The 18,981-nt window shown below is 41.0% G+C and overlaps 1 protein-coding gene across 1 annotated transcript in view; it reads right to left on the bottom strand.

The window, feature by feature from the left end:
- The window catches only part of tp53bp2a (tumor protein p53 binding protein, 2a), a 30,189-nt gene extending 11,899 nt beyond the window's left edge, over positions 1 to 18,290 (bottom strand). The window contains exons 1-9 of the mRNA XM_028603712.1: positions 18,267 to 18,290; positions 17,954 to 18,152; positions 17,517 to 17,674; positions 7,198 to 7,345; positions 6,079 to 6,192; positions 4,495 to 4,565; positions 2,306 to 2,407; positions 413 to 587; positions 95 to 276 (exon numbers count right to left, since the gene is read on the bottom strand). Of these exons, the coding sequence (XP_028459513.1) occupies positions 95 to 276; positions 413 to 587; positions 2,306 to 2,407; positions 4,495 to 4,565; positions 6,079 to 6,192; positions 7,198 to 7,345; positions 17,517 to 17,543 (819 nt within the window). The 5' untranslated portion in view covers positions 17,544 to 17,674; positions 17,954 to 18,152; positions 18,267 to 18,290. The remainder of the gene's footprint in view (positions 1 to 94; positions 277 to 412; positions 588 to 2,305; positions 2,408 to 4,494; positions 4,566 to 6,078; positions 6,193 to 7,197; positions 7,346 to 17,516; positions 17,675 to 17,953; positions 18,153 to 18,266) is intronic.
- Between the last annotated feature and the right edge of the window lie 691 nt (positions 18,291 to 18,981).

An 18,981-nucleotide genomic window follows, 5' to 3' on the forward strand; every position in this document is an offset into this window, starting at 1 on the left:
TGCAACATTTGTGCTCATTAAAACAAATACCGTCTTTGGTGCTCAATTTTGTTGTTGTGTTAAATTCTATCTTGTCAATTTTATTTCTGCACACCTGTAGCTCCTTGTAGAGGCGGTCTAGTTCAGCCACAGAGCTCTGGTTGTCATTGAAGTTGTCCATTTTGCCATTTTTGAGCAACTCCAGCTGTCGGCTAAGCTCCTCCACCTTGGACGCAGCCATCACTAGTTCTCTCTGCTTCTGCTGGAACAGGTTGTTCATCTGCTCTATTTCCTCCACTGGAGAGGGAGAGGCATGAAGACAAGAGTGAGGTGGGGAAAGGGAACCACAGGTAGAGAGAAGGTGTGTGAAGATAATGGAGCCGGGGAGGTGAGAGACCTCCAATCATTAATTCACTAAGTCCATGAGCTTTACCCAGTTTGCCATTACTGAGGCGCTTCTGCTCCACTTGGCCCTTGAGGGCCCGAACCTTCTTGAGCCGAGTTTCCTGGTTCTCAATGTTCTCTCGGAGGCGTTGCAGCTTCTCCTGCTCCGAGGCCTGCTGCTGCTGACGCTGCTCCTGCTGCTTCAAGTAGCGCAGCCGCTGCTCCTGAAGAGACAAAAGAGAGGAGACAGGGAGCATAGAGGAAAAGTCAGAAACATAATTAAACAGACGTATTCCTGTTAACTTTCATTTATGAGTAATCCATGACCAAGTATGCTTCCCTCAACAGTTGCTGTCCAAGTGCCCTCAGGCAAGGCAACTACCCACTCTGGTAAAAGATTAGGGGCTAGCATTAAAAGGAATATGATCCCGGGCGCCCAGATAGCTCAGTTGGTAGAGCAGGCGCCCATATAAAGAGGTTTACTCCTTGACGCAGTGCGCCCGGGTTTGACTCCGACCTGCGGCCCTTTGCTGCATGTCATTCCTCCTCTCTCTCCCCTTTCATGTCTTCATTAGAGTGTGGATCGGGCCGCATTTTTCTGTCCGAGCCCGGCCCGCGTCCGACAGGTATTAAGATATTAATGTCCGAGCCTGACACAGTTAAAATCTCGTTTTTTTCTCATACCAATGACACATGCGTTTGTTTGTGTGGAAAGCCCGCTTTTATTCGGAAACGTCAACAGATGAGCGTATCAGCGCACACGGGGCAACAAGCCAAACCCAAACCCGAACATCATTTCTAAATATCTGTCCCATCGGGTACCATCGGGCCCGGTTCGGGTATCCATCCTCTAGTCTTCATCTGTCCTGTCAAAAATAAAGTCCAAATATGCCCAAAAAATAATCTGAAAAAATAAATAAAAAATAAAAGAATATAATTCCCCCTGTACTGTAACTGCTCCTGCAGGCTGTTAGGAATGCTTTTTATATTAACATACCTGGTTAAATAAGGGTTAAGAAAGTATTCTGTGGAGATAAACAGTGTTAAACTTTTAAAATCAATAATCAGTCTTGAACTATGACGCAGTGTGTTATACACCCGTCAGAGCTCTCCCAAACAGGTTCTAAGAGAGCACAACACAATCACTTTTCAGGAAAAGTACCAGGTGATGTGTGCTGATGGTAATGCCTGTTGTTTACTTGACTGTATGCAAATGACTGCTTGAAGCTACATTCCTTGGAATGCTATATTATCCTCAGGCAACAGTTGCTTGGATCACAAATCTAAAGTGGGTCAAGGACACAGGTTGCAGCCTGCAGGACATATCTAAATACATTTATAAAAAATAAAATAAAAAAAGGAAATAATTTTTTTTTTAAAGATATCTCAATACAGTACATACTGTATATGGATAAGCAGAATGGAAACATTTTAACGTGCCTTAGCAGGAACAAAAAAAAATGCATAGGAGGAAAAATGGTCAGCCAAGTATTTAATTATATCACGCCTGTTTGCTGCCTTTCCCACCATCCTGAGGAGGCTGAGAAGCACATCCTAAGCAAGAAAAAGACATCTTTTAAATACCAGATGAGTCCTGCACAGTGAGAATCGAAGGCAGCCAGCTGTCTCAGGCTTCTCAAATTATAAACACTACACCTGCAGCCATCCACAAGTCATCTAACCTGTCTCTCACAACTACCACATGCACTCTTAGCATTTTTATTGCCGTAAGTACACTAGACTTGTTTAATACCTTTGTTTTGTGTACCATCTCCCCACTTGCGCCCAATAACCCCCTCTTTAATCTTGCTCCATTATTTTGTCTCTTCTCCTATGGCTTTGACTTTGATCTCCGCCACTTAAACCTCCTCATCCCCTGTATCTACCCATCTCTCTACCATTCCCTATCTCCCCTTTCATCTTGCACTCAGTCTTTATGCACCTTGGAAGCAAGGAGCTGTTGTTGAGCTTCTATTTGTTGCTGCTGTCTGGCAGCCATCTCTTGCAGTTCGGTCAGCGTCATGTCCATCCGGGGTGTCGCCACCTGGGCATGGATGAATAGAGGGACAAAGGACAAAAGACAACACATTCAATCCAGTGTTGTAATACACGTTCTATCGACAGTCATTTAAAGTGGAACTATTACGCTTTTCTGTATTTTCTGTCATATCTATAATGTCATGATGCCAGATCTTCATGTTAAAATGTGGCTCAAATAATGAGGTAAACGTATTTCAGAGAAATCCCCGTGAGCTAAAACGTTCAGATTTCCAACTGTTCTGAACGCTCTGGCTTCAAAAGTTTTTTCTTTTTGCTAAGTGTTACGCAACTACACGCCGGCCTTTTTGATTGGTCATCTGCTCCAGGCAGGAACTACTGAAATGTTTTTTTAAGCTTCTACTGCTACGGTTGCATGCTGTGGTTACATGCTAACGGCAGTAAAAGATGTAATCTTGGCTGCCAATGTTGTTAAATTCTCCTGAATTTCAGGTCGCATTACTCCTGAAACATTACCAGTTATGTAGTAATTAGTTTAAAAGGATCTGCGATTTTTGATGGTAGAAAGTGCTGCTATATTCTATTAGTGACCACTGCTAATTACAGTAGCTGCGTGCTAACGCCAGATAGCTGTAATCTTGGCGGCCAATGTTGGTAATTTCTCCCCAATTTCAGGGTTAGTTCGCATTACTGCCGAAACATGTCCAGTTGTGTAGTACTTGGTTTAGAAGCTTTTATCTGTGATAAGATCGAGTGCTGCTCGATTCCATTATAATCTAACTTTAGCCTACTGCTAAATAATGGATAGCTACATGTTAATACCAGATTGGCTGATAATGTTAGTAATTTCTCCCCAATTTTGGGTCACATTACTGCTGGGACACGTCCGGTTGTATTTGGTTTAGAAGGCTTTATTGGGGATTTTTCACGGTACAAAGTCCTGCTATATACTCCGTTGCACTCAGTCTCAGGCTCCGGAGTGAAACAACGGTGGAGAATCAGAGACTCGCGGACATGTCCTGACCAATCAGAGCAGACTGGGCTTTTTCTGGAGAGATTAAGAGACAGGCGCTCCAACAGAGTGTCTCATACAGTGGGTGAATACAGTAACAATTAAGGGTTTTTTGAACATTAAAGCATGTAAACATGTTCTAGTAGAATCTCAAAAAACAAGTATGAACCTGAAAATGCAATATTATAATAATAATAATAATAATAATAATAATAATAATAATAACAACAACAACAGGTCGACTTTAAGGTCTAATACAAGACAACAAGTCTAGCCTTGAAGTCAAAAATGCAAAAGCAGCAACAGACAAAAACATGTAGCGACATTAGTGGGGCAATCCCTTTACTTTTCTATTCAAACCCTTAAAAGAGGACCAATGTAGGCCTTTTTGTGATTTTAGAATTCATAGCAGCACATTTATCCTCAACTGACATTCTCAACTTCATAATTATTTAAACATCATGTCCATGTTATCATGCACTGATACATTTTTCATTCGCATTTATACACTGCAGGGTGTTTTTGAATTGAATTAATTAGTTCCCCTAAGCAAATCATCAAGTTGGCTTGTTGTTCAGTATAAAGAAACAAAAAACTAGGTCACAAAATGTATGTTAATAATAAAAATATATGACCCACATGACAGGAATGAAAGAGGTGGTGGTGATGCATCAAAACATCCTCTACTTGCAATGAGCCAGGGAAGCTATGACTGTAATTCTGTTATTCCAATGAGGTGCAGCAAAAAGTCTGTGTAAATGAGATCCAGGGATTTTGCTCTTCTTTGATAAAAAAATAAAATAACTGAGTGCGCTAAAGTATGAATAAGGTGTCGTCAATGCTTTACTGGCTCAGGTAAAATATTTCATTAGTATAAAGAAGAAGTATAGAAAGTTGTTTTCTTAACAAGATTCAATATTCAAATATTTATTACAATTTCAATTAAACATTGATTGTAATTTGTCTATATGTTTGTGCTCGGGGTGGACAAAAAACAATAAAAATACATCAACATAGACATATCAAAAATAGTCTAAGAGTAGACAAAACATTTGTCAAAAAAACAATGGAAGCATCCTGCTGAACGCATTTAAAATTGTCTAAAAAGAAGACAAACTCACCCCATTCTCCATTCTTCTGTCTGGGGGACCCTTCACTCCATTCCTCTTCTGCTCTGAGCCTCTTGACCCACCTGAGTAACCAACACAATAGTAGACTTCATCAGACATTACAATCTATTGTTGATCTTCATCTAAGGCAACTGCTTCAGTTTAGTCCAAACCATGAAACAGCATTGGCCTTTGCGGACAAATGAAAAAAGTGAAAGTGAAAAATTAACTGAAATGATAAAAGAACTTCCCCATGCCTTTTTGTCTGTCACTTTTCTGACAAAAAGGGTACACACTGTATAGCTGTATCTAGACTTGCTGCAGAGGATGGTGTAGATCAGTAGACAGCTCGGCAAAACTGGCACTGGCTAGTGATGAATGATCTTAGCTCCTCTGGGAAACAACTAGGATCAGTGCTCTTTGCGACTTGCCATAATCTCAGGATTTAACCGAATACATAACCGTCTGGCATGGGTCCCACAATCGTGTGTACATGAATGCACTTACTGTATATCCAACCATGCTACTGGCATTTGACAGCTAAGGGAGGGGAGGGGGCAATCCAGATCACAACCTTAAAGTCTTGGCCCACAACCAAAGCCCTTTAGCTTGCATAATGGTTTTAGATGACCCTTGACATACAATACCACATCTTAAATACATGAACTGGTTATGTGTTGGTGTGAACATAACACCATGCTAAAATTCACAGTCACATTGAGTGTGAGATTACTTAGCTAGCTCAATTGAGCAGAGAATACTTTACATTTTGTCCTTTCACCTGGTGAGAAAGAACATGCCGGCACAGCATCAGGAAATGTAAACGTTTAAATGACTCATGACTACATGACTGAGTACATCAGTATTTCCATAAATAATATTAACACCACAGAAACAGGAGACCAAATGCACCTGTCCAAAAAAAAAAAAAAAATACAGCCAAAAAAAAAAAAAAAAAAAAAAAGGTAATAAACCACTGTGTTGCAAACACTGAGCTAGTGTGGGAAAAAAGAGCAGGCTAAGATAACAGGAAGGGAAAACAGCCATCTAATCCCTTGGCCAGACTCAAGCTGTGAGGGGTAAAAAGGCTTAGTTACGCAACTAGGGGCTGAGAGGATAGCGCACGACCAAAATACTAGAGTTTTCTGTGTTCCTAAGAAAACTGAAAAGTAACAGGCTTATGACGATGTGACTGGGACAGCCTGGCCTTTAACATTACGGCTAAATAAGGCTTTTTCAAGGATTTGAAGCCTGCTAATATAAAACGCTTTCCTGAATAAAGGCAGTCTTTATAGTACCACCTCCAGACCTCTGTAGTGTAAGAGGAGAGGTTGTCTGGGTCATTCTCAGCCTCAAATGAGCTGTTAATGTACATTTCCTTTCATGAATCCTTAACGCCAGAGTGGATATGTGTACGTTTAGAAGCTGCAGGCATCTCTGGAGTTTACTACATTGGTGTCAAATGTCTTTTCTCTGAGGATTGCCCTCTTTCAAACCCTGACTCTGAAGTGAGAGAAGTGACCATAGAAACCCTTGCTTCCGCTTCACTATCTGTTGTTTGTGCGGTTGGGCTGTGTGTAGGAGACGGACACCTACCCGATTCCCTGCTAAGGGCTCGATTGTGACGCAGGAAGAAGCGCACCTCGGCCCTGTGTTGTCCCCATCGTTGGAGCACATCCAGCATCCTCTCCCCGTCACCTACAGCTCGTTCTGCAGACAGAATACATATATGCGTCAGCACTTAGGTGTGAGATAAAGACACACCCATAAACTAAATATTGATTTTCTTTATATTTAATTTGGTTTGCTTTGTAAAATTCTGTTCAAGCACTAGCCTGACACTACCGACCTACACTAAAGGGGATTTATTTCACCAGCAGCATCTGCATGTAGTTGATCTTTCTGAGTAATGACCTCGGGGAAAACAACTGTGATGTGTTGTCAATTCTTCTAGCTGGTACTGAGCCAAAATGCTCATCATCCATTCCTCAGACATTTTTTTTCAGCCTGCTTAAGATCACTTCATTACACAAATAGACTGACACATTACAGTCAAGTAGAGGTCAATAAGACTGATCTATTATAATGTCGTGACTGCAAAACAAATCAGTAACAACTGTAATATTCGGGTTATTAAAAGCTTTACATCTAAATTTGATGCAAAATGTCACTGCTGTGTTTTCAAGGAGAGTCAGCAGCCTCCCTCTGTAGAGAGAAATGGCTGCAAAATGAGACAATCTTTTCAGACTACTTGTGAAAGTACTCGAATACAATAATTGGCACTTTCTTCACTCTTATGGCAGCATCACCATGGAAACAGCTACAAAGCCTGGCTCCTTGAGTTTTGATTCTAAATACTTCCTGACTCTCAGAAATGGGGGAAAAGGGGGAAGGCATACAATCTCAACCCCCCCTCCTGCCACCTGAGAGATGTCTGGGTGCTTGTGTTTGTCACAGTGATTATGGGCTCTGCTTCATTTGCATTGCAGACCCAAAGCCCTTCAAAAGAGCAGTTGACCACATATATGGTCTACTTCAGAAAAGCAATTTCTCTCCAATTAAAAAGGAAGAAGACAAATAAGTCTCTGCAGAATGACTCCTGTCCCTTGGGATTCATCCATATTCCACAACCAAAACACCATGTGACTGAAAATCTCTTCATTGTGTATAGATGGATCTATACACAACACTGGGTGAACTGGCACTGTAACTCACCAGATCCACGCCACATCTCAGACAGGTGGCAGTCTGCTTCCCCCGGCTCCTTGCACAGCTCCACCACATCCCGGCACAGTGTCTCCGGGGTAACGGGAACCTCAGTAAAATGCTGGTCATTGTTACTGAGGTACACTGTCAGGAACATCTGGGACAGCGGGAGGAAGAGACAGGCAAATTAGACAGAGAAGTTAAAGAATAACAATAGAGTGTGTGTGTGTGTGTGTGTGTGTGTGTGTGTGTGTGTGTGTGTGTGTGTGTGTGTGTGTGTGTGTGTGTGTGTGTGTGTGTGTGTGTGTGTGTGTGTGTGTGTGTGTCTAGCACTTTACAGACATGGAATACGTAACATTGCTGTCATTCACACAGGTAACTTTATGTTAATGTTCCGTACGACTTTATTCACACACATGACTGCACAACTAAAACTTGTTTTGCCATTGAAGCCCAAGTGAACCGTAAATGTTACTAGGTCCCACCTAGTAAGATTGCTGTCGTGACTTTTGCGTAAAAGTGTCGAGGGTTCTTATTTAAACATCAGAGCGACATGCTAAATTGTTGTCAGATTAAGGCAAAGTGGTGAATGTCTGAAAGGGGCTACATAAAGCAGTATCTGTTTTCCTCATTCCTCTGAAATCAGAGACCAGCTCCAAGAATTCCATTTCACCCCACACCATCTAACTGCTAACTAGCGCTGTCACCACTGTGAGAGATCGGACCCCCCCACCCCAACACACACACAAAGGACAGACCACTGAGGACTCTGGAGATGCTGGATTTATATGTCAGTGTGTGATTAACCGATAGTAGAGACTGGTTTAGGACTATCCAGAAATGGACTATGTTAATGAACACTGAAGTGGAATGTGAAAGCCTTCAGCTACGGCAGAAATAAATTAATAAAATGTATCAACACTGAGCAGAAAATTGAGCTGTCAAACAGCAAGCATCCCAAAAGCTGGCATTCCTGTCAAATTCCAAACTAAAACTATGGCTGCTTCTGTTTTGCTTAAAAATCAGTACTTCAGTACAGTATACTATCAGTATATAGTTTATCTTTAGCGTTATGATAGGCATTGGGAGTCCAATTTAATAAAAGAAAGAAGTCTTATAACAAACTAAAGCCTTGATAGTCAATATGAAAATACACATCTGGGACTGAAATGTCATATTCTGCTGATTTATTTATCTGATACTCTAAAACCTTTACAAACACAGGTAGTAAACATGAAAGTAAAAAAATTGTGTCTCTGTGCAATCACACACAGATGCTTAAGAGGCTTTTAGGGCCGTGCTGGAATATGCTCCCATCTGTAATCTGATTACACAAAAGGAGAGCGAGAGCTTTGATAAGGCCGTAACAAAAACAATATTAAGACACGACACAGGTGTCCTGGGGCATGGCCTGAGTTGAACCTATTGAACCTTTCTGTTTTAGCACAATGTAATGTCTTCACAGGGACTTTAATAGTGCTCCAATTAAAAAGCAGCAGGCCAAGAACTAGAATTATCTGGAAAGTGTATAATTGTTAGAATAGTATTGTTTGTGTCCTAAACCTCTGGGTTGGACCGTCAGGTTTATCTACTCTCAGCAGGCTGCCGTGAACGGCCGTGCCTACGGGGGCCATGGTGGGAACATCAGGTCAGCAGGGTCACGAGCACAAAGGACTTGGGGGGCGAGCATGCAGAGCAGCTGCTGCCATGGTGCAGAAACAAAAGTATTTGAGTTGCTTTTGAACTGTGGGGTGCACCGAGCAAAAGCACAACAGGCTCAAGATAAGTGGCTTCATCCCCCTGTTCTTCTTCAAATGAAGCTTACCGAGTGAGTGGGCAGGTGACACGTTTCCTCTACATACACAAACAGAAAAGGTTAGTTTTTTTTCCACAGCGATGTGAAGGTGGGAACAGGAGGTAGTGGTCTGACTCAGAGGACCTGAGTCAACTGATTTGTTACATAGAGATGTAAATGAAAGATCCCCATCAATAGAGCGGATCAGCAGTGAGTCATCCTTGTTAGTAATCTACGGTACAAAAAGCTGTAAACAGACATTGCCCCTGGGTTCCTCACTGGCCGTAGAAGACCTAACAGCTCTGTGGTGAAAGACCACCCCGGAGAACAAAGCCAAAACTATGACTTTTCCTTTCCTGTCTGCTTATCAGAATAGTTTTACCGTTTGTGGTATGTAGCTGAGAACTAAGCTGATATCAGTTAACATAATAACGTACACTGTCAGGGCCGTTAATTAAAATAAAACCTCAACTGGCATCAATTTAATCTAGCCTGCCTTTAGCAAAACAGCCATTCAGAGATCAGCGCAGAGCAGCTGACATCATCACAACTTCCCAGCAACGTAGGACATTCAAATGACCCCGTTAATATTTGGAGAGTGAAAGAGAAACAACAGAGCGAGGGGGGGAGTGGAAGAGAGCGGGACTGAAAGAGAGTGAGGAGACAGGACACATCGATGGGAGGGGAAAGGAGTCTTGGGGGTTGCAATGCCTACACTGAAAGCCAATTCACTTCAGCACTAAAGTTAATGATCCAGGTCCACTACCTGGTCTGAGCCTTGATCGAGATGAGTTAGCACTTTGCTGCTGACCTTCATCCACCTAATGCATGCGGCCCACTGCTAAGATATCACACACATGTGCAACATATACATTGGGAACATTAAAAGATGCAAAACAGTGTTTGGTAATACATTATTATTTATTTATTTGTATCTCCTATTAAGGTATTCATATTAGAAAGATATATTCTTAAACACGGTTTCATTATACACAATATTGCTGTTGGAATTAACACGGCAGAGGGTCCACTTTCCATTATTAAAAGACCAGTGTGTGTGTAAACTACACAACTTCAGATGCAATTCTTTAAGTAAATAGATACATTACAGTATATTGATATGAAGAAAAAGTCTCCATATTGCCCAGCACTACTGCAGAGCCTCTGCTAGCTTGATTAAGGGGAACTGCCTAAAGTGTTCTACCTATACAGACAGGTGAGGAGACTGCCCCTGACTCCCCATTTTGACTCAGCCAAACAACTTGAGTCCATTAAATATACAACAGCAAATACAATTAAACAGCTCAATAACAACCCGATAGGCCTATTTATAAAAAGCACAACAGCTCACCAGAAAGCATTGTCTTAGGTAGTCTTATACAACCACGGAGCTGAGTGGCACCAATTTAGTTTGCATATGACAAAAATATGCTACACTTGCCTTCTGTCTATCAGAGTGGATGACAGAAGCAACTGCTGAATTGCACTTCCTGCCTACCTGAGACAAGGCAAAGAGATCGCCCTGGAGAAGGAGAAGGGGACGAGTTGCCTCTGCTGCTGCGGTCCACTATTAGAACGATACATTTATAATTCCATCACAGCATAAGCTAAGTCAAAGCTGTCTCTCAGGGTTTGGGAGTGGTGCGACAGCTCAGAATTGCAAACTGACAATTACAGCCGGTGCCAAGAAACGTGGCTGCCCACGCTGCAGCCTGTACTGTAGATATTCCCAAAGCAGAACAGCTATAAGGCTAGGTCATTGGGGCTATATCTCAGGGATTAAGTTAATCCGCTATATAAAAATATAGCCTTTAAACAGACTACTGGCTCAGTATTACAATAGTAAGCTTAAATGCAATAGCCTGCAGCTAGGCCACAGCCACTATGCCTTAAGTTTAAAACAGAATATCCTTGTGGGTAACCAAAGGGCCAAGAGTATGCAGGTGTTCATTCTCATAACCAGATCTCACAGTTAAGTGCCTGGTTTATGGTGCTTAAATCTATAGAATTAGGTACTGTAGTGAGTTGGGTAGAACAAATAAAAACTACACAGTCTTGAGAGTCAATGGCCTATGCTTAAGAACATATGTTCTAGATAAAACAGATAGGAGTGTGTGTGTGTCTCTCAGAGATGAAAGGCTGTAACATCAAACCCTCAGACAAGGCACTGAACACATCATAGAGAGAGAGACTGACTGCAGCTGGCAGCACCTACTTGACCTGCCCTGTTGAAAAGGGCCGAGAGGTTGAGAAAAAGAAACAAGACGAAACATAGATATACTGTAATGGTTGTTCTCGGATATTGCATTGAAACAGGCTTCTTTGTCAATGTACAATGTCCTGTACAAAGTTAAATAAGATGCAGTCCCTGTAGGGAAGTGCAGGACTATTTTGCGATGCACTGTAAACTGATAAGATATCTACTGATAAGATATCTACTACAAAGCCTACAGCCCCATAAGATGCTGATTTGGCCCTTAAATGTGTAATCTCCCATTAAAGCCTGTGGGGCCCTAAAGCAGATGCCATTGATTGCAGGTCTGGGCAGAACAGGCTTTTCAAGGATCCATAGTTGTTTAGACAGAGGACTCTGAGATGACTTGAGTTTAAAGATCAACACTGTACCCCTAGCCAATTACAGGAAGGAATGCTTTGGTGGTGTGCCTGTGTGTCACTCCCGCTGATCGTTCAGATAACAAACATGCACTGCAGCAGTAGAATGGAAATGATGCAAAAGTATTCAGCGAGGTCCAAGGAAAATTAACAACAAGTTAAGAGAATATTTTTGATAATGTTACTTCAAGCAGGCCGAGTAGCATATCAATCCCTGTGTCCCACCTTGACAATCCACTCTCTCCTTGTGAGGGTCAATTCTACGGTGTCTCAAGATCATTGTCCAAATGCAATTGGTCCCATATTGAGTTAAGAGTGATCAAAACTGTCTGCCTCTGCAGTTTCCCATTTCCAAGAATAGACAAACCACAAGGGATTGTACTGTAATGGAATTACTCTGCAATATCAGGATAACTATCAAATGAAAGCCCATCCTGTTACTAAGAATTCACATCAATACAACTAACAACACCCACAGCAACAATGGCGTTTAAAAAAAAAAATCCAATTACATATCCTTACTGATGTTCCCTGTAACATCAGCAAGTGACTCATTTTCTACTCATAAATAGTGCTTCTTTTGGTCTATATTTTTCATTTTTCAATAATGTCATTTCTGTCTGCTTTTCAGTACTCAAGTCAGAACCACAACATGTTTGATATTCATACACTATATATTTTAACACAATTTAACACTATTTCAACTATAGGGGTCTTTCAAACCACCCGACCCCCGGTCTACGGGCCGGTTGTCTTAGTGTTGCACGAGTCTGTGTAATCTCAAACAGAGAACATGTAAACCCATGCATATTATACTGTGTTGCTGTGGTCCCTGGTAGACCGCCTGCTGATAAAAGGGTTAACCCTAATTTGACATTAACACCAATTTGGTAAACCTGCATTATGCTTCAATATCTAACAGTGTTGATGAATACTGTGCAAAACACTGATTAAGTTACAGTTTAATATACATCTACATTTGATAAATAGCAAAGTTGTTCTGACTATACCCCTGCTTTGGAAGAGCATGGGCATAGTCCGATCAAATGAGGCAGAGTGTCAGACAGGCTTGATATAACACTCTGGGATTGACTACCCCATATACACAACATCTGATCTAATGCCTAGGGGAGAAACGGGACGACTGGGAAAGTGGACAGAGTGAGGCAGGTTGACAGCAGCGGAAGATAACAGGGGCTATGTCTTTGACCATTCCTGAAGGGGTCTCATCTGAGGGCTGCCATGCCTTCTGTCCACACACACGCTTTCAATTACACGTATTGCTGTGGTAAGCGAACAAGTCGACTAGGTCTTGTTGAGGGAGTGAGTCACCTCTGAGTCTGATTACCGCAAGTTTGTAAGACACTGCAGCATTATCTTCCTGTGTGAGCGTCTCCGTTCTCCCTGCCACAGCGTCAAGAGTTGACACAGTTCCAGCATAGCAGTCCTTCAAAAAGGCAAGGCAGCAGTAAACTCCCTTATGGCTTTAAGCGTTATTCCTCTTCATCTCACTCTCCCTTTCTTTATGCTGCATTCGGGGGGGATGAGGGGGGCGAGGGAGGAAAGGTCAGGGGTAACAAAAAGGAGAACGCTGTCGGAATCAGAACGCACAGTAGCCTCATTCAGCTGCAACATTTAGAAGAAGAAAAAAAACAATCAGCTTTTACAACACACTGAAGCAGCAGCGAGCTGTGACTCTTCCATCAGGACAACCTCTACTCTCCGTCTGCATTGCAGTCCTTAGCCTATCAATTTATGATCTGCATCCTGCGTTCCTAGTCTACGTGATGATACCGTTCCAACTTGTGCTTATTTGAAAGATAAGGGAAATGGCAGTCACAATGAAGTAGAAGGGAGAGGATGTATCCTTGTTCCCAAGCCTTCTTGACAGTTAGATGAAGTAATTCAGAGTAACAACAAGGCCACAGCAAATTGGAGGCTATTACAGATCGTCAACACAGGCTAAAATTACCCAAAAGTGCTTTCGTTAAATGGAATACCATCTTTTATCAACACTTATCTCATGAGGGAAACTAGAAGCCAAGAGATAGTGATTCAAAATGTGGCAGACACACTAATTGGCTTCCTAAAATAAATGCAGGCTAGATGATGCGTTGTGTGCCGTTTAATCAGTCATATGCAAAATACACTTTGGTGAAGCAGTGGGTAATTGGAAAAGACAGAGTACAAAAGCCCTTTTCCAATGCAGGAACTTTTCCAGAAACCTTTTTGGGACTCAGGAACATTTGTCACCTTTTGACCAGAGGAACCAGGATCTAAATTCAGATTCAATAGTTTCTGTCCCCACAAAACCCTGGACAAGTGGTGTAACTCACAGAGCAGTAACTACTGCTTTCCAGTAGTATCAATATAAGGACTACAAATTCTTAGACGTAAATAAATGTCAAAATACATTTTTAACAAAAGCTATATAGCAGAAAAAAAGATCCATTCAAACATCAGAGTTGCACTGTAGTCAATTAGACTACTAAGAACATTGTAACAACTGCGTTGTTGTCTCTTGCAGAGAACACTGCTTTCTGTTATCAGTCTAATTCACCATATATTCAGATGTGGTGACGTGCAAAGTGGATGGCACAAAGGAACCTTTTGATTCCTGACTTAGTTACAGCGACTATTTAGTGAAAAAAATGGCAACAAAACTTCCTTGAATGCCAATTCCCAGACCCCCCTGGGTACACTTCTGAACCATGGCTTCCCTGTTCCCCATGGATTGACTAGCGGTTCAACCTGAAGACAATGCTGTCAGAATACCCTTGCAGCGTAAAAAAAAGGGGTCTTTTGTGGCCAGGATGGCTCAGTCGGTAGAGCAGGCACACATATACAGAGGTTCATGCCTCGACGCAGAAGGTCCAGGGTTCGAGTCCAACCTGGGACAATTTCCTGCATGTATTCCCCCTCTCTCTCCCCCTTTCATTGCTTTTCTATCATTAAAAGGCGGAAATGCCCCCCCCATTTTTTTTTTTTTTTTTTTTTTTAAATAAAAAGTTGTACCACTTTAATGTGTAATTCTGCTTTTCACGTGGATTCCTCACAGATGGGAGTCACTCAATACTCCATGGTAGGTAAGCTGATACCTGCTCAGGTGACTCTGGTGTGCTTCCTCTCAGAAACCAGGCTAATGTGATGCTGGTATTGTGACAGTGTGCTGCACAGTCTAACCGTATGCATTCAAGGAAATTATTTAAAAAGATGATCTTTTTTCTTCCCGGTGATGAATAAATGAGGCTTGTGTACAAAACGTTATAGTACTCAGTGCTATGAAGACAATACATAGATAACCAGCTTGCGGAGTTCAGAGCTAAAGTCTTTTAGGCGAATACAGTCATAAAGATAACTCCTCTTCTTCAAATAAATGTCAAAACATTGCCCTTGAAAGTCCTCGGCCATCACTGATGAAGCTGCTTATGTAACCACCACATACGCTCTCCTACAGACCAAACACAAAGCCTGTGGTGGCCGCGTCATCTCATTTTCCCACAATCATAAAACGTGAGATTTGTTGCGGTGTAACTTACACATGGTACAAATGTGTGTGGTCAAAGAATGCAAAACTAAATAATGCAGGCCAGGCAAAATGCTTGAAAATCCACACAGCAGGCAACTCGTTTCATGGGAGAGGAATGAGGAAGTGATATGTGCCTGCAACATTTTAAACCCCAAATCATGCTGGAACTTTTCCCTGACTCATCTGAACAGTTTTTATGTTCTTTTATGTTAACAGAGTAGTCTACCGGATATAGTTCATCTTGACAAAAAGTACACAACAATGAAATATGGGCTGATAAACCAGCGGAGAATTCAAGCCTAAACGTGGCAATAATAAATGTGTGCAGAACAAAGCCTGGGTTAAATAGAGATAACAGCAAATCAGGGGTAAATGAGTGGTGAGGGTGAGCATCCCATATCAGGGGGCTGCCACAGCACAGGCACACACAATGTGCTCTCCACAACATGCTGTTAAAGAGCCCCTGCAGCTCATTGTGTTCAGGAAACAGTGACCCCTTATTTATCATCCCAGCCAGTAATTACGACACTACATTCTCACTATCCCCGAGCCCCTGGCCTGTACAAGCAGGGTCATGGGCTATGGGTGTAATTTCTAAGACAATACCACACATCAGACATGGCTATATAGAGGCTGTTGTGTGTTAATCAAGCAAACACCAGAAGCTGTATCTCATGCAAACACACAAACAGATATATTCTCAGGTGACAGAATTGGGGTAAAGGGGGCAGGTCTCCTATAAGAGAATATGTTTATAAAAAAAAACAATTAAAAAAACAGACCTTTTATGAAAAAATGTAAGAGTGACAATTCATATTGGTATCCACAAGAACCGAGATTGGTGATAACAAATGGCCATGTGCCAGTAGCAGACTGAAGTCATGCACAAGACAGGAGTCATCCAAATACAACTCTGTTTACACAGCTACAATTATTAATTCACTGATCAAGCTGTTTTACTGGAAGCACAGGTCTGACCAGAGATGGGTATCATTAGGAGAACCTGAGCATACTACCACAAAGGATTGTACTGGATATTTCATTACTTGTTATCATTGTTGAAAAAAAAAAAAAAAAAAAGTGTACTGTGTGTTGTAAAGCGTGTGACTTAACACATTGATCACCAAATACACAAAGGTCCAGAATTAACCAGTGAAGCTGAGACAAAAACAAAAACAAAACCAAATAACATAGTGTTAACATTCAGATAACAACTGTCCTTTCCTCTAAACATCTAGGCAACTAGTGCTGGACCGGCATTAGGTTTGAAACAATTAATTTGTTAAGCTATTAGCCAATTATTATTATTATTACTATTACACCTATTTTGACAACAGATTACCATTTAAGTCAGTTAGACCAAATGCCTCATGTTCCAGCTTCTAAAATGTGAGACTTTTGTGCTTTTCTCTGTTCTTTAAAATTGTAAAGTGAATATATTTACGTTATTATTATTTCATTGAATTTACAAATTGACACCATTAATAATGAAAATATTTGTTGGTTGCAGCCCTATTTGCCATGACATTCTCAGGTGAATAAATGCTAGACATAAGTATTTTAGCTGGGTTAACACTTACTAGTTACCAATGCAGCCATCACTAGGCTACTTTGAACTTTGCACCTTTACCAGCAAGCAGGCAAAGTCACAACAGAGAATTAACATCTGCATTATTCAACAACTTGTCATTATTTCTATTTGTTGGGAAGGTTATTTGGGAAGGTATGAGCACATACAGGCAGACCACTGTCTGACCGCTGCCCTCTCTATATACATCAAAGAAGTGCTGAGAGATAGAGGCTTTCACTGCAGTAAAAGCAATGAACCTCTCGTGATGATGATGATGATGATGCCATGGCAGGAGTCCAGAGCTGAGGTTAGCGTAGTGCCATCCAGACTTGGCAGGTGCCTTCTGCTTGTTGTGTGTTCTGAGCATGAAGGATGTGTGTAATACTAACGGATCGTACAATAAATGCATCTAAAGTGAAGTTAATGATTATCTTGTCTGGTAAAAGTCATCTGTCCCAAGACTGGATAGAGATACATATAACAAACCATTTTGACGCAGGGTTTACATGTAAGATAACCGTAGTTACATGCGTGGAATAATATCACAGAAAGCAAATGAATGACATAGCTCCTAACGACATGCACCGATCACACACAACAACTGTCACAGCTAATAAACTTCACAACAGAAGCTCGTGCTGCCATGGTAGCTTCTGACACAAAGTAGCAACCGCATCAACTTGCCACGTCAATTTAAATGTCCAGGTAATTCACAGTGGGAACAATGCGGGGTTAGTGCGGTGATTTAATGTCGAAACAGAAATATTAAGCTACAGGACAACGTTGAAACTTGTAGTCAAGTAAATAAAACATGAACTCACCGGCATCATTTTAGCTTCGTACCGCATTTAGCTAACCAACACAGCATGAATCCCTACTGGCAGTTTCGACGAAAGCTGTGGGACTGGCGATCACTTTAATCCCAGAGCCAGAAACCCGCGATGGGCAAGGCTACTTTCTCCTGCTTGGGGGTCCCGTCCTGCATTAAAAAAAACAAAACAGCACCTCGTTATTTCATAAATCCAATCAAAGTGTCTAAAAAAACAAACACACAAATGTTATTTGTATCCCGTGTCGAGGACCTGTTGCAACAAATAACAAGGCCTTCACGACAAAAGTTTCCTTGTAGTTGTGTGAGCATCGCTTAGAACTTTGAAAAGACACTACTTAAAACCCTCATGTTTTGTGAGTAAACTACAGACACAACTAATTATAAACCTATGCGTGGATTATTTGATATTTTCAAGGTTTTGCTTACCCGAGAATGCCTAGGTAACCAACCCGAAACCCTGTTGACTGACAGCGTTGCTCGACTGCTCGCAGCCTATCCCAGAATGACGTATCGGGAGGAACTCAATCCAGTTTGGAATTCAAGCTCCGCCTCGTTTTGGAACAGAAAACACCCCCAACGGCTAGACGTGTCCGGTGAAATCATGCAGCGGTATCCCTTACATTCACTTGTAAGAAATAAATAATAATAATTCACTAAAGTTTACTACAGTTCGACATAATCCAGTTAGATAACACAATTCTTAGCAGCAAATGAAACTTAAAAGTAGAGATCAACCAACCTGCGTTAAATCGGAGAAAAGTAAGAGGTCTCACTCTGCTCGTATTTGACAAGTTGAAAACCAAAGTTGAAGTGGTTGAAGTTATGGCATACAGTCAGTAGTCAATGGTGGAGGAAGTACTAATACCACACTGTAAAAGTCCTGAATTGAAAATAAATATGTATGCATATTAAGGAGAATGTAGCCGACTTAAAGTATGATTGTTACACTATTATATAATATATCATTAGATTATTATTATTATCATTATTATTATTATTATTATTATTATTATTATTATTATTATTATTATTCATGCGTTAAAGGTACACTGGGTAGTGTTTTAAGTATTTTATTCGCTAAAATCAATGTCTTCATTCATAAAAACAGGATTTTACTGTTGGTTGTAGTGGGTTTAAGTGGAGCTCATGCTTATTATGGATTCATCTGCTGCATTTTTTTTCTCCATTGATCGATTAATTGATGAAAGCAGAAAATGTCTCACATTTGAAATGTATGCTGCAGTAGGGTTCTAATTTAATGTGTTGTTTGGAAATAGATCTTTTTCACAGAAGACATTTCGACATGGCACAGTAGAAAAAAAAATCTATAATGAAATGTAATTTATATAAAGAAAATGATGAAACAACATGCATACCTTATGCTTAAATCCTTTATTAAATATTTTCACAATATATTGAATAATTTGTTGTGGTCATTAATTTCATGTCTTATG

The sequence above is a fragment of the Perca flavescens genome, chromosome 17 (genome assembly GCF_004354835.1).
Source record: "Perca flavescens isolate YP-PL-M2 chromosome 17, PFLA_1.0, whole genome shotgun sequence".
NCBI lineage: Eukaryota > Metazoa > Chordata > Actinopteri > Perciformes > Percidae > Perca > Perca flavescens.